This window comes from Alternaria infectoria (genome assembly GCF_024043175.1).
Source record: "Alternaria infectoria strain BMP 0036 chromosome Unknown scaffold_26, whole genome shotgun sequence".
NCBI classification, from domain to species: domain Eukaryota; kingdom Fungi; phylum Ascomycota; class Dothideomycetes; order Pleosporales; family Pleosporaceae; genus Alternaria; species Alternaria infectoria.
In genome coordinates, this window is record NW_026250715.1 from 1 (window position 1) to 14,724 (window position 14,724).

Consider the following 14,724-nt stretch of genomic DNA (forward strand, 5'->3'; position numbering starts at 1 on the left):
GTGCTGTCTGAGAAGAAGATTTATTAGTTTTTAAATCTTCTTCTCAGACAGCACACTCCAACCATGACCCCAAGTCGTAAAACGAGCAGGAAACCACGTGTCGGAGATACCATGAATGGTCTGGTAGGTCTTCGTGCTCGAACTTGTATTTCTCCGCGGCTGCGCACTTGCCGAGGCTAGCGACTCAGCGTAGTGCGAGGTTATCGCTAGGAGCTGCAAGCCAACATTATTTCCGCGACACTAGATCGTGTCTGCGAAGACATTCTCATGCGAGATAAATGCAAAGATCGCGATGCCTTACTCAAGCAGCTTCTCTTTGAGTGTTGAGCCTTGTTCCAAAGGCCCGACTCGTACTTGTCCTTGGAGTCGTTGCTCCAAGGTCTCCGCGCGAGCTTTCTTGCGCTGTTCAGTCCTTTCTTTCACACCCGCTTTGTCATATCGACTTTTCATTCCATGTTTGAGGCGGGTGATCATGTCACCCGCCTTGCCCTTGCTCACATCTTCCGGCTTTAAGGCATCTTCTTTGGGACGGAATTTGTTCAAAAAGTCGACCTGAGCTTGCGACGCACGACCCTTACGCCATGCTTGATGCTTTGAGATGTAGAAGTGTTGGAAAGCATCCATCGCATATGTGTCTGCCGCGTGAACAACATGGTCGAATGAGTCACCTTCGGCGATGACACGCGCTCTACCCCAGGGGCTGTTGACGATTTTATCAGCCGGCAACTTCCAGTGGTACTTGGCCACAAAATGACCTTCGACATCTCCGGATGGTTCAATGACTAAGTAGTTGCCAGTATTACCACTGAGAACGTATTTTCCGTCGCCAACGGCAACCCAAACGTTCTGGCTAATATTGCGTATGTATTGATCGGCGGAAGTATCGGCTATCAGATCATGTACAGAGTCGTATTCAGTGAAGGAGACGGTTCCGGGTAACTTTTTAGCGACAGTTTTCTTCCTGAGCTCGGAAGCTTCCTCTTCGCGTTGCTTGTCGGAAAGCTTCTTTTCTTTAAGCTTCGTCAAGCTTTTAGTGTCTGCTTGGTCGACGATCTCGCCCGGGTCGAGGCCGAACAACGTAGGCGTTGACACTACTCCGGTGCTAAGTGCCGAAACCATGTCGATGATGTGACAATTCTGCTTGTCCTTATGTAACCGCATGCCACGTCCGATCATCTGAACGAGGAGATTACGAGACTTGGTGGGGCGAGCTAGCAGCACGCAGTCGATATTTGGAATATCCGTCCCCTCAGTGAAGACACCGCAGTTCAGCAGCACCGGAAAATCGCCATTCCTAAAAGCGTCTATACGCGCGCTGCGGATTTTGGGAGGCGTGTCACCGGTGACATATTGGGCATCGATGCCGGACGTCCGGAACCTAGCGGTCAAGTCGGTAACATGGCTGAGGTCGACGCAGAATATGAGGGTGGAGTGTCGGTCCCTTGCCTTTGCTAGCCAGGTCTTGACGACGAGCTCGTTCGTCTCAGCAGTGTTGATGACTGTAGAGAGGGCGCCGGTTTGGAAGTCGCCACCAGCGCCAGTGCCCACTTTGGTCAAATCGGCCTTGATCTCGACTGTTGTAAAGATGACATCGGAAAGCCAGTTCTCATCGATCATATCGACATAGTCACTAGACGTGTCAGTTTGGGTCTATGCTCGAGAAAGCTGGCGTCATACCGATGATAGACGATGTGGTCAATGACAGCTCCCAGCTTCCTTCCGTCGAAGCGCGAAAAGGTGGCCGACACGCCGACGAGGGCAGGAGCGTTTGACTTGGTCCAGTCAGTCGCATGTCTCAGACCGAAATGCTCCAAGACGTCCAGGTATGTCTGGCTGACAATGTGATGTGCCTCGTCCACCAGTACGAGCTTATACCGCGAAGGGTCAAACTTTTCCAATCGTCCACCCGACGTGATGCTCTGTATAGAGGCGACAGTGATGTCGGCAGCACCAGAGGCCTGGTTGTTGCCCATCTCGATGTCTACATGTTTATCGGGGTATGCGAGGCTGCAGTGGCGTGCAGCTTGTTCAACGAGTTCGCGGCGGTGGGCGAGGATGAGCGTCTGGGAAGCGTCGCCAGTGGCGGCTATGCGGTCGATGAGGTGGGTGAAGATAACGGTCTTGCCGGAACCCGTCGCCAGAGAGACGCCGAGGCGTTTGTGGCCAGCACCGATGTAGGACAGCACAGCTTGTATGCAGTCTTCCTGGTACTCGCGCAGCTGGATCTTCAGCGGCGGTGGAGGCGGAGGAGCTGGGGGCGGACTGGGGACCACGGCCTTGGGGCTCTTGGCCCTTCTTGAAGCATATCTCGTGGTTGCGCGAACAGGCTGGCAGCCCATTCGCGTGCAGTTTCTCAACGCATGCTGGGCGAAGCGGAACATCAAGACACGTGCCAGGACAAAGTGGGAGCGAAGATGTCGCCAAGTCACGATGCATGACGCAGGTCCATGCCACAAGACGCGGTACGCCGAGGCCTGGCCCCACCAAAATGTTTCCGCGCTCTTCACCAACCTTGGGACAACGCTGCCATCACCGCCCACCATGGCCACCATACGCGCACTACCACATGACGCGACTCAGCATATATTCCACGGAGATACTGAGGTCGCGCCTGCCCTCTCGCATCCGCCATGAGTTCCGCATCCGACTACAAGCATTCCGAACCGTCAGAAGATTCCAGCGATGAAAGTTCGCGACCGCCTACACGACCAACATCGCGCCGCCAGTCGTCTACGTCGCACACACCACGCAAGCGCCGTCGTCTAGAGTCGATCGATCCTGCCCGCGTGCGCAAATACTACCTTGAGGGAAAGTACAACGACGCCTACCGCGTGCTCTTCAACGAGGACGTGACTCGGGCTGCTGCGCGCTTTGAGACGGATGCCGAAAGCTTCCAGTACTACAACACACAAATCGGCGCTTCATATTGGTCAGCACAGGAACAGGCTGTCTTCTTCGCGGCGCTTGAGCGATTGGGAAGGGACGACATCCCCGGCATAGCAAGAGCGATCGGCACCAAGAGCATACCAGAGACGCAGGAGCTGCTATTGTTGCTTCAAGATGCTGCTACCAGGCAGGGCGATGCCAAGGTGACACTCCGCGACGTCCCTGCTGCCATCGACGTGGGCGACGAGTGCAACGAGCAGCTGGATCTTGCGGGTGAAGCCCTGGCGTGGATGCAGGAGGTCTTTGAGGCTAGCCAGGAGCGAGAGAGATTCGGCGACTACTGGCTGATCACGCCTGCTGTAGCTGACAAGATTGAGAGCGCGCACGACACTGGTCGTGACCGAGCCACCACATCACCGCCTGCCAGCGAGCCTGAACCGTCACGGAGAGGCGGAAGAGTCGTCGTAGGGTATGCAAGGCCTACCAGCACCAAGCAACAGCATGCTGACATGTCACAGAGCATGTATCTCATGCAAAAAGTTCAAGCAAAAGTGCGATCGAGCAACACCATGCGCCAACTGCGTACGGCGGAATACGGGCGAATGCATATATCCCGAACAATCTCTCAAACCAGAGGTAGGCGATCAGTCTGACAAGAAAGCGCCCAAGAGAAAGCACGGCATCCTCGAAGATATTCCAGAAGCCACTCTATTACACCCACAGGTCATGCTCATTCTCTCCAAGACCGTCTTCATGAACCGCTCGCCTACAATACCATCCCCTTGGCCACATTGGTCCGAATACACCTCGGAGCTGGCTCGAGAACCAAGCATCTACCGGACCGCCTTCAACGACTTCCACACACTTGTTCTCTCCGTCACCAAGCGACTCGTCCAGACGGCTCTCATACAGGCTACTTCACGTCTTCGATCACAAAGGCACCGTGTGAAAGGCGGTATTCCTCTAGTAAAGAAAAGGGATGTTCTGACCGCCATCGATATCGTGGGGATGCAGCAGAACGGTCAAGAGAGATGGAAGGGGGTAGCCCGACGATGTGCGCTGAGAGTATACGAAGGCAAATGGTCCCGTTACCGACGCAACAATACCAAACGAGAGGTGCCCTGGGATGAGGTCGAGCAAATTATGACCCCAGCGGAGTCATCGATAGAATCTCAAACGACAGACGCAGAAACATCTGGCAACGAGACTCCCGATTTCAGTGCAAGAGCCAAGCGGAGCGGGACGCCACTTCCCTTTGGTCAACTCGCTCTGTCAGATTCAGATGAAGAATCACTTGTAGGAGAAAGCGAACCCCCTTCGCGAAGTGCGTCTCAGTCGAGGGATATTGCGGATCAGCCCACAAATCCACCTGCTGACATGGTACCTGAGAAGCCTGGACCCCGCAAGTTAACCCTGGGTGAGTTCGATCGAGAGATCAGTCGAAGGGAGGAGCACGCCCTTTGGGATATGCTGGATCTTGAGCCAACCGTCAAACTTGAAGAAGCCAATATCGGCGAAGAGAGCGACGAGGATGATCCAGAAGAAAGCGAAAAGATTACAACACTTCCCGACGGTTGGCGCTCCTGGACACCCTGGCGTACCGAATGGGAGGAGTTCGACACTCCACCACCTGAAACTGCCTTTCTTGCAAACCAGAAGACTCTTGATGTGCCACCCATCCTTCAAGGGCACAGCTCAGACACTGCCGAGTCTAGCTCCGACGGTGATACCGACGCACCAACGCAAAAGCCGAGGCATCAGAGCAAGCCGTCCATTCAGCAAACGGTTGAGCTACAGACCCGCGGTACCCACGCTTATGCTGCGCTTCAAGGTCAAAGCTCAAAGCCTGTTGGGTCTCCAAGCGAATCTAGCTCCCAAGACGAGGATACGAGTGATGACAATGCACAAGACCATGGTCTACCTCGACCCCCCATCGACGATACTAGGGTGGAAGTTCCCACCTCAGAATCAAGCGATGATTCGAGTGATAGCAGTGATTCGGAGTCGCAACTGCCGACGCAGTCTATTGAAGACAACAAGAAACCGACTCCCAGCGTAGGATCGAGCGAAGTAAGCACCGACATAGAAATGGATCAGCCTGTGCGGTCCATTGAGCCTCACAGCACTCGAGTTCCTGCGCCGGATTCAGACGACGAGCCGAAAGAGATGGATTGGGAGAGCTTTATTCAGGAGTAGTATATTACATGCGCTTCTAATCGCATTCTGCGTAAGCCATAGCCATATCAGTAATCATCAGAGCTTTCGGTCTCTCACTGTCGAGTTTGTCAACGTGATGGGCTACGTACTCACAGCAAACGCTCGCCCCGACCAGCCTGTCGAAGCGCCCGACCCCCATACTCGTCATGCCTTCTCACCCACTCGAACGAAAGCACGTCATACGCCTCTTTGCATTTCACTGTGATGCCAGCGAGTTATAGTGGACTATGAGACCCAGTCAAAAAGGACCTGAGCAAGTTATGCGTCACGGCACGTCACGTTTAGGGCTTCATAGGTCAAACGCTTCCAATTTGCTACGCAGCGAACCTCCACCGCAGCTGTGACTGCCTGCAACTTCGAATAGATGGGGTGCTGTACGCATCACAGGTTACAACTCACTCAATGACGCAGCTTCGTCCGCTTTCCCATCGTCAGGCACTCGTTATATATATGTACAAAACCTTCCTTGACCTCTTCTCTCTCCCTCCACTCTACACCTGCACAACAACCCTGAAATATTCAACCCCCTTTAACCAACTCCATTTGACAAACCTAAGACAGCTACCCAATACCCACTACCTCAAACCTCACAACCAAACCAGCCCACGCCTCACACCCCCACACACAAAACGATGCACATCACCGCCCCCCTCCTCATCACCCTAGGCGCCCTCGCCTCCCTCACCGTGGCCGGAGAAGGCGGTGCGCCGGACCCTAACTGTGGCGCTCCTTTTTGTAAGCGCGCACAGGCTATGGAGAGTATCAGGGCGTCGTTGCTGGCCAAGGCTAGCGCTACTGCTATTGTTGTTCCTATCGGTTCTGTTGCTAGTGCTGGCGCGGATGCGCATGCGGATGCTGAGGCGAAGTAGAATGGGCGGATTGGTATGTGCTTTGCCTTGGGATGCGGTGCGGGTGTTTGCTGACGACGGCGTGTAGATTGCTGGGGTTGCTATCGAGATGGCTTTCTAGGGCGGTGTCTCTGAGCTGTGGATGTTGAAGTGCGTGGCGGTCTTGTGTTTTTGGGATTATGTGATGCTGGGCGCAGTTGAGGGACGGCAAGGCGCCATGGCTGGCGTTTGTCGAATTCAATATGTTATGGAAAACTTATGTCACAGTAATCGTAGACCACGAATACGCTTGCCTGTCAAAAAATTGCTTGTGTGATTATCAAAAGAACCTTCTTTAGATGATTTGCTTTGAGGTTTGAAAGAGGTTATAGGCTTAGTATTGTTACTAAGCCTATAACCTCTTTCAACCTCAAAGCAAATGATCTAGATATCCTCAGGATGTCCGGGGTGTTGTGACATGACGGACGCGATAGTTCTCAATGAAAGTATCGTGTATTTGACCAAGTTCTTTGAGAACTATAGCGTCAGTCATGTCACAACATCCAGGACATCCTGCGGACTCGCAAGTGCCTCAATCGTATCGTAACAGTGACGCCTGTTTCGGCTGCCCCAGATGACGGTGTTCGAGCTGTTGCTCATTCCAACCTGATATGCCGATGCTCCTCACAAGGAGACTGTATCACCGTCCCTCATGTCCCATTCCGTATATGTTCAACCTTGGTATCAATCCGATGCATGCAACTCCACTCATCAAGATAGAGTTCCTGCACCAGATTGACACTCCCGAACCACTTCTCACCCAGCCCAGCGCCCGGCAAGTCAGGGTTAAGCTTAAGCGCCTTAGCATTCCCAGCCGCCGCGCCATATTGTTCAAAATGCTTCAACGAGTCGATAGCCCAGACCATCTGCTCGTCGTCGCGATAATGCTCCTTGAGCCTCGCTCGCCTGATGTCTTTCCTTATCTCTGCTTCGGCGGTCGACCACGGCGGCGGATAGTCGGAGGGCATGAGCTTCTCGCCCTTTTTCAGGCGCGCGTTGTTGGCTTGGATCTTCTTGGCGGTCTTGATGTGCCATTCATCTTTGAGGATGCGGAGGCGTTCCTGTTCGCGGAAGAAGAGTTGGAGCATGTTCTTCCAGTTGAAGCTTATTTCGCGCGCTGCGACGTCGATGGTGAGGTCGGGTAGTTCGGTGTCGTTTACTAGGTCTCCGATGCTGATTGTGTAGTTGGGCATCTCAGCTTTCCAGTTGTTGACGTTTTCTTCCCAGCGACGCGTTACTTTGTGGTAATGCTCGCGTTCCTTCTTCCCCGATGCTTTGTCTGAGCCGGGATCTGGTCGCTCGTCTTTGAACCAGGCTGTGAGCTTATCTTTGCCCTTGCCGCGTCGCGCGAGCCGCGTGGACACCTCCGGCCTCTTGCTCTTCCCGCCCAGGTTGTACTTCTCGAGCTGGAAGTCTATGTGTATGTCTTTGAGAAAGTGCTCGCCGAAAGCATGCTCGACGCATGCGCGGAGGGTGGGAGAGACGCGTCGCACGACATTCCAGAGGTGCGCGAGGTCGGTGTGATAGCGAAAGACGTTGATCCACACCTCAGCTGGCAGGGAGGGACAAAAAAGTTCGCGAGCAGTAGTTCGGCGTGGGGCTTTCGAAGCCATTTCGAATGCATGGCCCAGGGCGTTTGGGCCACATGATGCTTCACGTTCTGGTAATCTGAGGTGTGCCGTATTGAAGCCCAGGTTTGCGAGTCAAGCTAGTGACGTAAGCCGGCCGTCGTGACACTAGGAGGCAGAACTCGCAACGCGAAGATGCCCACAAAGGGGCAAAAAAAAGATGTCTGATCTCCCCACCATGAGTCGAACAAGGGACCTTCTGATAACAGCAGATATTACAGTCAGACGCTCTAAACCAACTGAGCTACGGGGAGAATACTTCAGATCGAAGTCGTGCTTGGTTATGCGGAAACTGAAAAATTTAGCATATATATACTTTGAAATTCGACGAGGACGTACGTGAATTCGTACATGTATCTTACCAGAGTAAGCATCCCTGAAGGCGGCAAGCAACACAGACTCTGTCAGCCCGTAGTAACGATGCGGGGTACTGGTAGCTGCTCTGAGGTATCCTCCCTTCCCCACTTCGTCCGTCATCCATGGACACATCTCACATACAGAACATCACCTTCGCTGGAACAACTCGAAGTACAAAAGAGGGTTAGTTCCGTGTTTATTTGCGATTAGATGCCTTTCTCGCACACTGTTGCAGTTCGGCATGCTGTCGGTACAGCCGTGTATCCAGGCGAGGCAACCTTCAGTCCAGCCAGACGACCCCAGCATCGTGACAAGCGAATGCTGCCTGTAGCTTGACAATTCTTTCTTGCTTTCTAGAAGCACACCTTTTCACCTTCTCAATAATATTCGACCAACTGTTTACTCGTCATGGCGTGTCCAGATGGGGGTCGCAGCTTCCTCGGCTTTGCGCAGTCGAGGGGCTTCGCTGTCGTTGGCGCCTTCCACTCACACAACTTCCTCACAACACCAGGCATCTTCCTTACAAGTCACGCTCAGCCACCACATGCGCAAGAGGTCTTCTTGGATGCATTTTACTAGAGTACGCGTTAAGGAAAGCCACAATTCCCAATGCAGCTAGGCAAGAATGGCGTACTTCCTGCGCCGAGCATGCGACTTTCGTATTGTAGCAGCTGAACTCTACAACCCCGGAAGGAGGTTAGCAGGCAGATAAGGAGAGCTTTCCATTGTAGCTTGATACGCTATAAGTGCGCTCGCAAAACAACGATGCACACGCAAGTCGCAAGCATCGTTCTAGCGGCTGGCTATGCAGATGTGGCTTTGAGCCGCCTACTGACTAGAGCCTCTGTGGCTGCATCTTGCAGTTCAGCTCAGCAGCCAGAGCGTTCTATATTAATTCAGCCAGCGTTCTTTACTTGTTTCTCGTCGCTTTAAGTTTTCTCCGCTCGTTGAGCAACTGCATTTCCATTTTCCAAATCTTGTATCTAACCTTCCTAAACTAAGTTCTTGTTCACGACACCTCGAAATGCGGGCCCCAAGTGGTTTGGGCTTGCGCACCTTATGCGCACTCTATCTTCTTTTCCACACAGTCGAAAGCTCAAATAGCACAGCCACAGATACGACCCCAAAATACACAGGATGGCAGAAAGGCCCAGCCGAGCGCGGTACGATGACGATTCTTTGGAGTTGCCTAACCACCGTTTTTGCCTGTACTTGGACGATCCTCCACCTCAATATCCCTGACCGCAGGGATAGTATATGGAAGAAGGTCTTGCGGAAGACCAAATGGATGGCAATTACAGTCATCTTTCCGGAGTTCATATTCGCAAAAGCAGTTTGTGAGCTGCAAATGGCAGTCGAAGACCTGCATGATCTCAAAGAACAGGAAGAGGCTTTCGGATGGGATGTGGAATATGGCCGGGTCTGCCGATTACTCTACTGGCTATTCCAGCCCCACGTCATTCCCTCGTCGCTACCATTACCTGCCGTTCCCGCTTCCGAAATCAAGAAAGTCGACTTCGCAGCTATGAGGGCCAAAGGGCGGAATCCGACCAGAGAATGGACTCTGACACACTCTTATTTCGCCAACATGGGTGGCATCGTTCAAATGCGAAATGAGCGAGAGTCATACAATTATCATGATACAGTCACAGCACATGCTTTAGCAAAGTGTTGTGTCCCGGAGAAACACGACCTTTTGGATCATTTCAGGCTTACTAAAGAAGACATTCTGGACAAGTCAAAGGCAGACAATCTTTTGAAGACGGTTGCAGCTCTCCAGATCTTGTGGTTGATCGTCTCTGTCATAACGCGAAAGGTATATAACCTACCGATCAGCCTCCTAGAAGTCTGCACTGTAGCATTTGCTGCCCTAGCTGTAGCTACTTACGTAGCGAATTGGGCGAAACCGAAAGATGTCGACGTTCCCATCACCATAATCAGCGAGAACTACCATGGGGATGACTTTTATCGCGATGGGAAATCCTTCTTCGCACGAACCGTCAGACCGACCAAAGAGCATGACACGATCCATTCGAAAACTCGCATACCAAACGACTCGCTGAGACTCCAGGCGCAGGGAACGCAACATCTTACATTGACGTATGCACTGGCAGTATCTACAATGTGTTTTGGGGCCATTCACTGCGCTGCCTGGCAAAGCTACTTCCCAAGTCAAGTTGAAAGGAGACTTTGGCAAGTTGCAAGTGTATTATCATCTACACTACCTCTGACTAACTTGCTTGCCTTGTTTACTTGCAATCTAATATTGGGGAAGAAAGCTCACAAAATCATGACCACCATAAAATCGTTCCTGACCTCCCCTGTACAAGATTCTAGCGGGCCTACTCGCGGATCTGATGACAGCACGATCAGGAAACGTGTGACTCTTTCGTGGATAAATGACATATTATGCGTGCAGAATGAGAATGAGTCCATGGTAAGTGATCTGCTGCATGATCTATCAAGCTTCGATCTACTATGGATTGCGGAGAGTGGCTGACGTTTTGCAGAAAATATCTAGAAAGTTGGACCTCCGCACTGTCGCCCACGCTCTCCTCATGTTAAGCAACGGGGAGGAGATGGACAAATCACCCAGGATTTGGTGCAAAAAACATCTACGGTCCTGGCATGATATATGCAAATTTACTACAGAAGTCGCATACGAACTCGTCGATACTCCGGAGGATGCCTCGAAATTTGAACCGGTTTCCAGTGGTGGACAAAGTATCGAGAGGTCATATTTGACGGAAGATATGGTGCCGCGACTGATCAATGCCGTCAACAACTCCAAGAAAACAACAAAAAAACTTTATATACAGTGGTGCTACTTGACGAAAACATTGGACTGCATGTCCATCATACTCGCATGTCTTTCGGGATTGCTTTATGTTGCAGCGCGCCTCATCCTACTCGCTGTAGCCTTCGCGGCTTTCCGGAAGCAAAATGAGGACCTATACATAGACACATGGGCACGTTTCATGCCCAGCTGGAGGTAGATTTTTCGCTGGCGCAACATGCATCACAAGAGGGGCTTGCGTGCTCTCAATCACACGCACGTTATTCATTCCGGACAAGGCTCAGTTCAAGCAATCTCAACGCATTCACCACACACTCACAAGACAAGATAGTAGTATGTAGAATATATCATTCTGTCTGATCCATACTATAAAACCACACCAACGCTTTTCCCCATCCCAGCAAAAAAAGCGCCGATGAACGAACTTCCAGTCTGTGTTCGTGTCCCTTATATCCCACATCCTCCCAATCCAAAGATGGTATAGAAAACCAAAAAGAGAGCAGCCACCCAAGCCCTAATTCATTACCACGAAAAGAAAAAAGCGGCCCAAAGCACTAAAAACGGGCACAGCCCCCCCTTCCCGAAGGAAAACGAATCGAAGAAGATGAAAGGAGTGGTGTAAACGGCAAAATACATGAAGCGTAAGATTTTGAAGGATGCACAACGAAGCGAACATTGACAGCACAAGGAAAGTGTTGATAGCAACGACGACGGTAAATAGCAGACTGGTATCGCGCGACAAGCAAAAACAAGATTTTGTATCGGTCGGCATAACAGGGACGTAAGAAAAGACATGACGACGTAACGACCGCATCCTGGTCGCTTGTGATCCAAACGCCAGCGGGTATAGACAATATCAATATCGGGTTTGTAACAGATTTGTTTTAGACTGCCGAAGCACGTAGCGCGGCCTCGGGTGGTGTGGGAGGCAGTGGCATGGTGGGTGGTGGAGCGGGGAGACCCATGCTCGATGGTGGTGGTGGAGGGAGCGGCATGTTGGGTGGTGGTGTGGGTGAAGTTAGGTTGCGCGGTGGGGTCGGTAGTGTCGGTAGTGGCATGGTTGGCGGTGGGGCGGGTGGTGGTAGGCCCATGGATGCAAGGCTTCGTCGGGGTGTAATGGTCTTTTGCTGCGCGAAAGCTTGCTGTCGGAGTGCTTCGACACTAGGTGTTGGCTTGTGAGATCTGGTGTCTGATGATGGAGCAAGTGCGTTGGACATTCTTCGGCCGGGAACAAAGGACGGCGTGGATGCGATGGCGCGGATTGGGCGGTTTGACAGGAAAGGCGCGTGGTCGGCTGAGCGTACTTGTACCGAAGCAGGACGGCGCAGTTGTTGCGATGCTTGCGCGGAATGCAGACTGTGTGGGTTGGTTGTGGGCGTCATGTTCGAAGCTGCCGACGGCGGCCTTACGGGGGCAGTGACCGATCGGTTCATGACCATACCAGATGGCAGTGGCGAAGGTGTTGGCGAAGGCGTGAGAGAAGACTGCCGCCTTGGCAGGATCGTGGACGAGTCGCCATGCTGTGCTTGAGGACGAACTGGAAATGGGCGTAAAAAGGGCTTTGGCGAGATCCGGCGACGAGTTTTGCCATCACCAGCACTGGCAGTAGAAGCATACATGGGTGCTGGGCCCATCATTGACTGACGCTGGGCGGGTGGCGGGGGTACAGGAGCAGGGTCTTTGGGAGGAGGTGAAATGGTATCCCGTCGAGGTGTAGCGCTGTAGATGTGCGCGTTGAACCGTACTGGGCTATCCTCACGAGTGGGTACAACGTCATCGCTAGCGGCCTGAACGGAAGTATCGATCTTTGGCTGAGAGGGAGACGAGCGGGCTGGCGCATTGTCGACCGTGCTTGGAGCTGTCTCCTCCTTCACTGGTACGACCGGGCCCGCGACGAACGGCTTCCCTAGTTCTGGCACTGTCGGAGAGACCGGGCTGTACAAGGAGTGTCGCTTGATTGTAGAGGGCACAGTCGTGGTCTGGATCAAGTGTTCATTAGTGATTGGCAAGGGCTGCATTGACCTGCGGCGAGACGACATGGAGTTACTGGGGTTCATGTGGAATGACCGCAGCGACATGGCACTTCGCATGGGCTCACTCTCTCCAGTGGTGAACTCGTCTTTGAGAGGGGAGTGTGGTGCTGGAGACGACTCCCGCGATGTGTTGCGGGTGCCTGCGCCTGAGGCTGACGTCGCTGTCGACATGAATGAGTATCGTGACCGTCCGCGAAGCTGGTCAAGCTGTACTTGATGCTGAGAGACAGGCGTCGAAGCAACAGATGACATTTCGATCGAGATGCGGCTGTTATTGTTGTTGTTATACCTAGCCGACTGTCCACTAGAAGAGTCGATGCTGATCTTGGTCTGGTCCTTTTCACTGGTGTCCCATTCAGAGGCCACGATTTTCGGCGACGTTGAAAGCTGCGGCTCCGTGGACACGATCCTGCTGACAGCATTTGGGTCGCGGTTAACCCTGTACCGGTGACTAGTTGTTTCTGAGGAGTTCTTGCCAGTGGAGTCATCTGTAGAAGAGGACGCTCGCGCGTAGTCATCCTTTGCCTTCATGCCGCCGAGGCTGTCGATCTCCTTACGCACACTGGTCATCCACTCGTCCATCTCTTCCGCACTCTCGAGAACGAGGAGAAAGCTTGTGGCTGTCTTGCGCATGGTGGCATTTTGTGTTCGCAACCGAGCAAGAAGAGAGTTCTTTGGTCCTGATTCAAATGTTCCGTCGTCGCTTGCGTGGCTGGATATCTGTAGCACCCAGTGCTTGCCAGGTATGAGATCGCACGCAAATGCCGCTGATTCCTTGCCGAGTTTGAGCACCTTTTCAGGCAAGCGATCGAACGCGCCATCACCGGCATACTGTAGCACAAAGCCGGCCGTGACCAGAATGTATATCTTGTTGACAAGCTCCGGAGGTTGTGGGTTCAGCACCGAGTTGGACATGAGGCGCTTGTGGTTCTTTTCTAGTTTCTTAGTCTCTGCGCCGTTCTCTGCGATGGTAGACAAGTCGCGCTGGATGTCTAACTTCTCGCGCAGCGATTCAGCCTGTTGTCTCTGACTTTGTGTCCTCATCAGGATCTCCGGGGCGAACACACATGCCTGTACGGTAGCGTGCTTCAAAGACTGCGGGAAAGCCTGGAACAGCGGAGGTGGATCCCAGTTTCCGAACTCGTGGTGTAATGCAGCTGGTCGCATCGAAACGGGTCGGAAGATCTGGCTTGAGCGTGCGCGAATCGTCTGCTGGGCGGGCGGAGAAGGGTTCTGTCGGAGAGAAGACTTGGGTATGGAGATCGGTGGGCTGGGTTTAGGTGGCGTCTGCGGTCGCATTGGTACGGCAAGGCCAACCTCGGTGTGCCCGCGAGCTTTCTCTACTTTGGGTTTACTGAAGAGGCTGAACAACGACATCTTGGAGGCAACGCGTTCCACTTTCTTAGGAGGTGCTGGCAACGGGGCCTGTTTCTTCCCTATCGACGGTGTTTGTGATGCGACGGATGGTGACCGTTCCGGTTCCTGCAGAGTCGCGGTGGACCGATTGAAGCGCCATCGAGACGACATCGATGAGTTGTGAGTCTTGTTCCGCATGTTGCCGACAGGATTGGACGAAGCAGCATAGATTTGGCCAGACAGGGCGGACATGGTGGGCGACCTTGGCTTATGAAGCCGGCGAAGTACGGTCGATACCAGAGCAACGTTGGCTCAAACGGTAGATGTGGGCGGGCAATCCAGGTCGTGCAAATTGGTTGCACGGGCAATCCAAGCGTTCCTCAAGACCCTGACAGGGTAGGCTTGCATTCAGCGTAAGCAAACCGTCGGACCGAGTCAAAGTATGGAGTCAGTAGAAAGTAGTTTGTCGTGGGAGTAATAGTGTAGTGCTGCAGTATGGCGAGATCAGTGCGCCGGTAGAGAGTGTGGAGATTCCAAGGTTGCCAGGTTGGGGGTAGAAGGAG

The 14,724-nt window shown here is 52.9% G+C and overlaps 4 protein-coding genes and 1 non-coding gene across 5 annotated transcripts; 1 reads left to right on the forward strand and 4 right to left on the reverse strand.

Moving 5' to 3' along the window:
• Positions 1–297: 297 nt before the first annotated feature.
• On the reverse strand, positions 298–2,381 carry J4E92_009631 (uncharacterized protein; the record flags this gene model as incomplete). The annotated part of the gene is made up of 2 exons (XM_051500975.1): positions 298–1,630; positions 1,678–2,381. 2 exons carry the CDS (start codon positions 2,379–2,381, stop codon positions 298–300), a joined length of 2,037 nt encoding a protein of 678 aa, XP_051348706.1.
• Positions 2,382–2,630: 249 nt separating this feature from the next.
• Positions 2,631–5,082, forward strand: J4E92_009632 (uncharacterized protein; the record flags this gene model as incomplete). Its single annotated transcript, XM_051500976.1, has 2 exons — positions 2,631–3,355; positions 3,405–5,082. The coding sequence occupies 2 exons, from the start codon at positions 2,631–2,633 to the stop codon at positions 5,080–5,082; spliced, it is 2,403 nt and encodes an 800-aa protein (XP_051348707.1).
• A 1,558-nt stretch (positions 5,083–6,640) lies between these two features.
• On the reverse strand, positions 6,641–7,603 carry J4E92_009633 (uncharacterized protein; the record flags this gene model as incomplete). Its single annotated transcript, XM_051500977.1, has 1 exon — positions 6,641–7,603. One exon carries the CDS (start codon positions 7,601–7,603, stop codon positions 6,641–6,643), a length of 963 nt encoding a protein of 320 aa, XP_051348708.1.
• Positions 7,604–7,786: 183 nt separating this feature from the next.
• Positions 7,787–7,872, reverse strand: J4E92_009634. Its single transcript has one exon. It is a non-coding gene; the product is annotated as a tRNA-Tyr (tRNA).
• Positions 7,873–11,656: 3,784 nt separating this feature from the next.
• On the reverse strand, positions 11,657–14,413 carry J4E92_009635 (uncharacterized protein; the record flags this gene model as incomplete). The annotated part of the gene is made up of 1 exon (XM_051500978.1): positions 11,657–14,413. One exon carries the CDS (start codon positions 14,411–14,413, stop codon positions 11,657–11,659), a length of 2,757 nt encoding a protein of 918 aa, XP_051348709.1.
• Between the last annotated feature and the right edge of the window lie 311 nt (positions 14,414–14,724).